General features: G+C 44.7%; 1 protein-coding gene across 1 annotated transcript in view; it reads right to left on the minus strand.

Annotated features, from left to right (window-relative positions):
- Positions 1-492: 492 nt before the first annotated feature.
- LOC112630984 (supervillin-like) overlaps positions 493-9,899 on the minus strand; it is a 37,147-nt gene continuing 27,740 nt past the window's right edge. The window contains 5 exon segments of the mRNA XM_025395510.1: positions 493-712; positions 813-968; positions 4,654-4,780; positions 5,817-5,958; positions 7,888-8,043. Coding sequence (XP_025251295.1) covers positions 626-712; positions 813-968; positions 4,654-4,780; positions 5,817-5,958; positions 7,888-8,043 — 668 coding nt within the window. The 3' untranslated portion in view covers positions 493-625.

A 9,899-nucleotide genomic window follows, 5' to 3' on the forward strand; every position in this document is an offset into this window, starting at 1 on the left:
TCCATGCCATTAAGTACAAATTCTTTGTTCATTTTAGCACCGGAAGCAGTACTCAGAACAAGTCATACCTAATGCTGCAGGAAACGTTTCCAAACGTGTATGAAGATACGTATTGGTGGCAGAGCTAATTCAACAAAAGCAACTCCATCTACCTTTTCATATTATTTTGACATTAAAAAAAATCTTGAAAGTGAACGAATACATATTGCTTTGTTTGACTTTTATGGTGTTTCTACAAATATACATATATTTTAGAATCCACAAACTATCAAAATAACACTTTATAAAGAGAACTGCTTCCAAAAAAAAAAGAAAAAAGAAAAAAGCATTGCTTAGTTGGAACAAGAAGGCAGTGCTATCTACAGCAGCTGCGGCTTAAGTGCACGTAACATACTTTTATTAATTCTGATAATCTGCTGAATGGTGGAAAGAAGTTCCCAAATAGTTCCCTTGAACGTTTACAAAATACACAACTCCCAGACAAGTAGTATCTTTAACAATGTCAGGTTCTGAAAACTCTGATTGAAAGATACTTTGTGGAAAACACCAGTCCGAAAATATATATCCATTTCCCTGGTGCGATGGTATTGGACGTGACTCCGAGGTTCCTCTGGCATCTCCCCACTCAGAACAGGCCTTTTGCTTTCTTCAGGTTCACCTGCTTCCAGGCGGGTAGGGTGTTGTATTCGTCCCGTGTCATGTCTAGTGCAAACTGGAAACATTGGGAGAAGCGCCCCGTGGCTCAGTGAAATGAGCTGGGCATGTGTGTGTTGTTTTACTCCCATCCCCACCCCACCGGAAGAACCGCTTACCTCGAAGTCTTCATCGGTGAGATAGATCTCAAGCTTCAGAGGATCGACCCCCTCCGGGAGTGGCCTGGCCAGGAGGTCGGCCAGCAGATAATTGGTTTTACAGAGCTTGGCTAAGACGTCTTCCACGAGGGTGATCTGATTGGAAACTTCCGTGTCCTAGAGAAGAGGAGGGGGCAGAGAGGAGAGCTTGTGTCCTACATTTGAACTTGTTTCATTAAGTGCTTGCAAACACAGCCCTGTGCCATCTGCATACAGCCTGAGGACGCATGGCTCCATATCACTGAGGAGGAAATGGCTCTGAAAGATAAGGGATTGCCCAAAGCCCTGCAGTTGCCTTGAATTTTAATTTTTTTAATTTTTAAATTTTAAATAAAAAAAATATTTTGGAGACAAGGTCTCTGTTATCCAGGCTGGAGTTCAGTGGCACTATCACAGCTCGCTGCAGCCTCGAACTCCTGCGCTCAAGCGGTTCTCCTGCCTTAGCCTCCCAAGTAGTAGGGACTACACATGTGCATCACCATGTCCGGTTAATTCTTTCTTCTTTCTCCTTCCTTCCTTCCTTCCTTCTTTCCTTCTTTCCTTCCTTCCTTTCTTCCTTCCTTCCTTCCTTCCTTCCTTCCTTCCTTCCTTCCTTCCTTCCTTCTTTCCTTCCTTCCTCCTCCCTTCCTCTCCCCTTCCCTCCCCTCCCCTCCGCTCCCCTCCCCTCCCCTCCCCTCTTGCTCTGTTGCCCAGGCTGGTCTCAAACTCTTGGCCTCAAGTGATCCTCCCACCTCAGCCTGATAATGCGCTGGGATTACAGGTGTGAACCACTGCATTTGGCCCCCTTTTATTATTATTATTTTTTAGAGACAGTATCTCTTTCTGTCACCAGGCTGGAGTGCAGTGGTGCAATCATAGTTCACCATAGCCTTGAACTCCTAGGCTCAAGTGATCCTCCCACCTCAGCCTCCTGAGTAGCTGGGCCTGCAGAGGCATGCCACCATGCTCGCCTCATACACTTTAAAAATATTTTGTAGAGATGGAATCTTGTTTCTCTGACTTTTAGATGTTTTCTCACCTTATCACAGAGTTTCAAACAAATCCTATCTCAGGACTGCCACTGGAAAAATGTTCACCATGGGTGAATTACAGACTAAGATTAGTAAATTTTAAGTCTAAACACCAGAGACCTCCAAATAATGGAATCTGTTTAAAAATATTTTTAAAATAATTAAACTGAAAAGAAATCACACCCTCCTCCCCTCCCCGGCCTCATTTTTTTTTTTTTTTCTTGTTTTTTCTTTGTTTTGAGACAGAGTCTTGCTCTGTCGCCAGGCTGGAGTGCAGTTGTGCGATCTCGGCAACCTCCGCCTCCCAGGTTCAAGTGATTCCCCTGTCTCAGTCCCCTTAGTAGCTGGGACTACAGGCGTGAACCGCCACGCCTGGCTAATTTTTTGTGTTTTAGTAGAGACAGGGTTTCACCATGTTGGCCAGGATGGTCTCGATCTCCTGACCTCATGATCCACCCGCCTCAGCACCTTCTTAATCCACAATAGAAAAAGAAGGTCAGAAAGTGCATCCAGAATATTTTGGAGCAGAATCAAGTTTGCTTTTAAACCATTGTGTGAATTTAATCTGAACAAGCTATTCTGGGTAAATTCTCTTCCTCCATTAAACTTGGGACCCCAGATTGGCTTCTCTCTTTTTGGGTGGGTGGATGATGGGAATGCATGACTAATAGCTGTTGCCCAAATCACAAATATATGGGGGGACTAGTGGTCAACAGGCAGGTTTTGGGCTAGGCATGGTGGCTCATGCCTATAATCCCCGTACTTTGGGAGGCCAAGGCAGGAGATTGCTTGAGCCCAGGAGTTTGAGACCAGCCTGGGCAACATAGTGAGACCCCCCCATCTCTACAAAAAATACAAAAATCAGCTGGGCATGGTGGTGCACACCTATAGTCCCAGCTACTCAGGGGGCTGAGGCAGGGGGATGGTTTTAACCCAGAAGTTCCAGGCTGCAATGAGCCATGATGGCATCAGTATACTCCAGCCTGGGTGACACAGCAAGCCCTTCTCTCAAAAAAAGCGAGACGAAGGCAGGTGTTTGAGTGATCCTGCCTGCATCTGAGTACTGACTTTTCTACTCGCTGAAAGTCACTTCACGTTTCTGTGCCTCTGCTCCCACGCCAGTAAAATGGGAATAAGAAGAAGATAGATCTTGATGAACTGTTGTGATAATTAAACGAGACAATCAGTGTAAAGTGCTTGGAGTTGTGCCTAGTGTAGAATCAGCACTTGGTGAGTGTTAATTATTTGTATAACTTGCTGGCATGGAAAGTCCGACTCTTTTCTGGCTGGAATCCCATGGGCCTGCACAACAGTAAACAGCCCCATTGCCAACCCCCAGGATCTATAGTGAATACAGAGAGAGAATGGTGAGTTACCTCCTTCTGAAACTGGCTAAACTGTCCCACAGAACTGATGTTTATGGTTTCTTTGAATAAACATCAAAAATTTGACTATCCCAGTTTTGAAACTTGAGAAAGTTATATTTGTCTTATCTGAGTTACTTTCTCAGGAAATCAACCATCAGGCCTCTCTGAGAGTATCAGAAAGCCAACAATGTAATCCTAGCACTTTGGAAAGCCAGTCTGTAATCCTAGTATGTTGGAAGGCTGAGGCCAACAAATGGCTTGAGCCCAGGAGTTCAAGACCAGCCTGAACAACATGGCAAAACCTCACTGAAAATACAAACTTAGCTGGGCATTGTGTGTGCTTGTAGTCCCAGCTACTTGGGAGGCTGATCTGGGAGCATTGATTGAGCCTGGAAGGCGGAGGCTGCAGTGAGCTGTGATTGTGGTACTGCACTCCAGCCTGGGCTGGAAAAGAAAAGAAAAAATGGAAGCTTATCAGGCCCCTCACCCTTCATGATGCCCAACTGACTCCCTGCTTCCTGTTGACCACCTCCTCTTCCTCAACCCTCCTTCATTCCTGTTTTCCCACACATGGTTACATTTCTTCCCTGCTGTAAAACAACCTAATTTTAGTCGGTCAGAAACACAAATTTGAGACAACAAAATACACTTGGGTCATTTCCCCAATCAAAGCAGCTCTCCTACATGGTAAAAAAAAAAAAAAAAAAAAAATCAAAACGGAAAAACACCATCTCCCATCAAACAAAAACAAATCCTCGGAACTGCTATTCCTAGCAATGCTAATAGCTCATCAATAAGAAATTCAACATAGTTATAGGTAACTTCTTTTCTGTGTGGTTGGAAAACATTCTGGATAACAATATATTTCAGTGGATAGAAGTTATGATAAATGGCTCATGTGGAAATACCAGGTGGTCTCATAAAAGACAACATGAATGAGATGTTGAGCGATACCTTCTCATAAGTGAGTCGCAGTACATCCATTCATTCAGTTATCTGAACACACTAATTCATCAGATTTTGTTTGTGTCTCCTCTACACAAGGTTAACGTCTGAAACATGAGGGTTTGGTTGCACATCACATGGACACTGGAGACAAGCGATGCCAAGCAACAGGTTCTTGGCAAACAGAATGAAGAGTTCGCGGCTTTTATGTACATATATAGTCAGCGTGATTAAACTCACCTTTGCTTTTAAGTTTTTAAAATTTGGGTACACTGTGTAGAAAATTACTAAAATAGTTCAATTGATTTCCCATTAGACTTCTCTTCTTCCTAAGCGAATTCTATGACATGTTATCATGTTGCAAAATAAAAAATATTTTCCCACTTTGACAGTGCAACTGGATGTTCTTCCCAAAGTAAAGTCAACCCACAATCCAAAAGGCGCAGGAGCCACCTTCACAGGGCAGGAAAGCGTGCTCACCATCTCTGTGATCTCAGCAATGTCCTCTCTGTGATTCCAGTTGGGAAACATATTCGTGAATGTCAGGGGTTCCAGACCAGCATGGATAAGGTAAGACTTGGGGGGTGGTTTCTTGAGATTTTTCCCTGTAGTTACACAGAACGCAACGTCAGTAGACCCAAGGGAGACCCTGTCTTTCACTGATTTCCCTTGAAATCTTTTCTTCTTTGTCAGAACTCATGACTTCATGCTTAAAATGCAAGTTACAAGTAGTTCATAACAACACATGGATAATGTTTATGTAAGATGTTAGTTTCATGCCTGTGACTACAATAGTGACCTATAATCAACCTGAGTCTATACTTCTTGAACCTAACAAAACGCTCTGTATTCCTGGAAGGGAGAGCTCCTCTGTCTGCAGCTTCTGGGTGGAGCATTTTCTTCCTCCTGAATTCACTGTAGCGGCTTCCCTCTGCCTTCCTACCACGGGATTAACTCCAATATGGCCGACAGCGAACGACAGCATCTTATACATCTACGTTTACTATAACATTGGGTGGAAGGTTTCATATGTTATTTATTGCTGAACAGTTCTTCAGGAAGAGAATCAATTGCACATACTCAGTGATGTTAAACTAATAGTATCAATGAAACCATAAAAATGTGATATTAATTACTGGTATTTTCACTTTACATAAAGGACCAGAAATTTCATGTGGATGGTATATGAAAAACTACAAACTTACTTTTAGGATATAATACTAAAAATAATAATAAATAATAAAAAGGTTGGCAATGGCCATTCACCATTTGGGGGAGACTTTCATTCTCCAACAGCATGGTAGTGGTTGCAGATAATGTACGTGGCAGAGGCCAACTTGTCTCTCAGCGTGATCAACCCGGAGTACAACAGGGTTTTAATCTGCCTGGGGCGTTCCACAATATAGCCTTTATCCTTGAGGGTAACATGTTAGATGGCCTCATAATACCAGAGAGAAAAACTAGTTGTTCTTTATGCTGGCAGCTGAGAATGCACTAATCTAAAAATTAATAAATCTCAAAAAAATTAAAGGGGGGAAAAATGGGTTTCATTACCACCTGCCAGGCTTTATAGACACCGGCTGACCCATGCAGAAGAGAAAGAGGGTCTAGGGCTCCGGGGAGCTGCTGGCGAGGTCTCTTCTTTGCAGTACTGGAGTACGGTCTCCATCGCGCTCTTCCGGTCAGAGGCAGGGCAGATGCGGGCAGAACCAGTGATCTTGTTCTCAATGGGCCACCAGCCTTGCCAGAGGTACACCTCATGGTGATTGTCAACAGGGAAAAGCACTGTGAGGGCAGGGACAGACCCCGACCGTCAGGAGCTCCTTCACGGACACTTCCAGCTCACTCCTCCCCAAACCTAGTGGATGCTGTTCCTCCCCGCTGGTGTGTCACAGGGGGAAACCCCCTTGGCCGTCAAACCAGGGGCAAAGAGGCAAACAGAAACCCAGGACACCCCAGCCCTTTGAAAGTTCAACTGGGAGAAGCCTCTAGGCAGAGAAAGGTGGCGTCAAGGAGTTAGTCTCTTTCATTCCTCGTCCTCCAGGTCCTCCTCCCTTTGCCCCAGCTCAAGCTCCTGGCCCTTCTGGATACTGGCAGGACTGTGCTAAGAGTGGAAGGGATAATGCATGTGCCACTCAAGGGGCTGTTAGCACCACATATCTCCAAAGAGCACAATCAACACTGGAGCACACATCTCACGGCAGACAGGTCAGAGGCGTTCCTGCCCTGCGCGCGACTGCTTAGCAGTGAGGTGAGCTCATGGTTCTCTTACAGAGAAATGGGCTTTAAACATCAAAACTGTGGCCAGGAGTGGTGGCTCATGCTGGTAATCCCAGTGCTTTGGGAGGCTGAGGAGGAAGGACTGCTTGAGCCCAGAGGTTGAAGACCAGCCTGGGCAACATGATGAGACCCTATCTCTACAAAAAGAAAAAAAAAAAATTAGCCCGGTATGGTGGTGCATGCATGTAGTCTCAGCTACTCAGGAAGCTAAGGAGGGAGGATTGCTTGAGCCCAGGAGTTGGAGGCTGCAGTGAGCCATGATTGCACCACTGCACTCCAGCCTGGATGACAGAGTGAGACCTTGCCTCTAAAAAATATAAAATGAAATCAAAATCAAAATTGTTCTACTGCCTTTTCCTCCTCACTTTTTCTCCTCCTCAAATTGTCAGCCTGACTCTTACTCCACGGGGCAAAACGCCTCTCACTGTTGCTGGTCGGCTCACCGTGTGTCCTTTCCCAGCATGCATTTCAGGATTCTGTGAAAGCCACACTTTGAAAGCCCAGTGGAGGTTGATAACCCGCCCTGAGCCCCAGGATGAAGGGCGTGGGCACAGCCTCTCTTTCTGATGGCTAAGATTTTCCAAGCATGACATGTGCACTGGTCAAACTTTCAGTGGTGCCCTGGGCTCTCAGTGCAAGGTGAGGTCCCTGGCTGCAGCTCCAGGCTCTTGTAATGTGAGAAGCAACAAACACAAACTGAGAGGCAGCTGACCTTGGCTTCATTGGAGGGCAGGCGGGAGGGGCTGTCAAGCCCAGTCTCTTGTGACTTTCCCAACCAGAATGAGGGCACAGAGCCCTCACCTTGGGATCAGAAGACCTGGGCTGGAGTCTTGCCTCTGCTGTGGAGACTTGGTATGGCAGACCCCGTTCACTGGCTAATGTAGCTGATACCTCAACACTCTTCTCCCCTGCCATTTGCTTTCCCAGGCTCCCTTGCAGCTGGGGTGGCCATGTGACATGCTCTGGCCAATGGGATATAAGCAGAAGTCTGCTGGGGATTTCTGGGAAAACGTCTTTTTTATCTGATTAGAGAGACAGAGATGTGGCTATTAAGTTCCCTTTTTTCCGCCACCTTTCTTTCTCTTTCTGTCTTGAATGCAAACATGATGGCTGGAGCAATGGCAGTCGACCAGTGACCATGCAGCAACAAGACTGAGAGCAAGGCTGGGAGAAGAGCAGAGACGCCAGGCCTGCCACTGTGGTGCTCAACCTGTTCTTAGCTGACGCCTTTGGGTGGGTTAAGTAACTGAGCCTCGTTTCTTATGCTATAATGTGTGGCTGATTTCACCCTCCTTCCTTTTGGTGTAGGGGTGAGGATAAGCATATGTTCTGGGTGTGCAGAAGCACATGGAAGGTGTGTCTTCTGCTGCTTAGCAGCAGAAGTGTGTCATAGCTGCTTAGCAGTGTGTCATAGCTGCCGCCTGCAAGCGGTACCCGACTGGGGCACGCTGTACAGATCTTCCTGCAGGAAGGGCATGGAACTGACCACAGACGGGGCTCGGGCAGGGTACACAAACTCCGTGGCCGCGAAATCCCCAGAGGAGCTGCTGAGGATGAACAGGCGGGGTGCGAAGTTAAAACTTCCAGGATCTTTGAAAGAAAAGAGAACAAAGCTAAAGATACCATATGAATTAAAGTAAATTCCAGATGAAGAATGAATGTAAAATATGAAATAATTCAAAGCATTGTGGAAACAGGTAGAATTTATCTGAGCTTCGAGGTGTAGAAGACCTGTTAAATTGTAATAGTAAAAACTGGCCAGGTGCAGTGGCTCATGCCTGTAATCCCACCACTTTGGGAGGTCAAGGTGGGCTGATCATTTGAGGTCAGGAGTTTGAGACCAGCCCGGCCAACATGGTGAAACCCGTCTCTGCTAAAAATACAAAAATTAGCTGGGCATGGTGGCACATGCCTGTAATCCCAGCTATTCAAGAGGCTGAGAATCACTTGAACCCAGGAGGTGGAGGCTGCAGTGAGCCAAGATCGGGCCACTGCACTCCAGCTTGGGCAACAGAGTGAGACTCTGTAACAAAACAAACAAACAAGCAAACAAACAAAAAAGACTGGAGTCTCTGCTTCTATATCACCTCAATTTTTCCTAGCTTCAATCCCATTTCCAACATTACAACTGTATTGGGGTTTGAAAGGAAGAAGAAAATTCATTTAAGTTCCTAAAAGTTCAGGGGTCATATTTATTTGATTTTTTCAGCCATTTCTTTGGTAAAGTATCTGTAACATAGGTTCCATAAATGAGTCTAATAATTTCTTAAAGTATTTTCACTAAAAATGGCCTTTCCTACTATCCACTATAGATCTGAACTGGCTAAGTTTGTATGTTTTCGAGAGGGCAAAATAAAATAGGAACCATCAATGACCACATTATAAATACCTAAAATTAATTTGGAAGCCACTCAACTGAAATTTCTGCTAACTTAGCAAAAAATTTTGCCTTTGATTAGCAATTTTATTCCTCAAAGTAGTGAAAATGTGTTGCACCAACTAGATTACTGGGGAAAGAAAGGCATGTTTCAAATAGAGCATAACAGTTTATAAAGACCTAGACATTTTTAGCACTCAAATACATTGTGTAAATACACATTTACACTTAAATAACCAATATCATGTCCTAACATTCTAAATAGACTTGACCGTATATATCCAAAATACAATTGTATCTCTTTTTAAAAGTATTTTTATTTTAGAGACAGGGTTTTGCTCTGCTGCTCGGGCTGGAGTGTAGTGGTATAACCATAGCTCACTGTAGCCTTGAACTCCTGGGCTCAAGGGATCCTCCTGGCTCAGCCTCCCAAAGCCCTGGGACTACAGGCAGATGCCACTGTACTGGGCTGATTTCTTTATTTTTTGTACAGATGAGGTTTTACTATGCTGCCCAGAGTAGTCTTGAACACCTGGCCTTAAGTGATCCTCCCACCTCAGCTTCCCAAAACTCAGTGGTTACAGGTGCAAGCCTAGACTTCTATTTCTTTAAAGATATTTTACAAAATGGGCATTTCACTAATTTTCGTTAAGAGTTTTTCTTCACGTATTGAAATGTAGTCCTATATACAAATTCATTTTTCATATGTGTATTCATTTTTAATTTTAGCAATGTAAAGATTCAATTTTTAGTGGGAAGAACTTATGGGGCTATTCTTTTCCTTTTCTTTTTCTTTTTCTTTTTTCTTTTTTGTATTTTTAGTAGAGATGGGGTTTCACCGTGTTAGCCAGGATGGTCTCGATTTCCTGACCTCTTGATCCGGAGCCATTCTTTTCACAGCCTTGATCAGTTGCCTAATTTAAAGTGTAATACAAAAATTAACGGGCGTGGTGGCAGGCGCCTGTAATCCCAGCTACTCGGGAGGCCAAGGCAGGGAGAATTGCTTGAACCCAGGAGACAGAGGTTGCAGTGAGCCAAGGTTGCGCCACTGCACTCCAGCCTGGGCAAC

This window comes from Theropithecus gelada, chromosome 9 (genome assembly GCF_003255815.1).
Source record: "Theropithecus gelada isolate Dixy chromosome 9, Tgel_1.0, whole genome shotgun sequence".
NCBI lineage: Eukaryota > Metazoa > Chordata > Mammalia > Primates > Cercopithecidae > Theropithecus > Theropithecus gelada.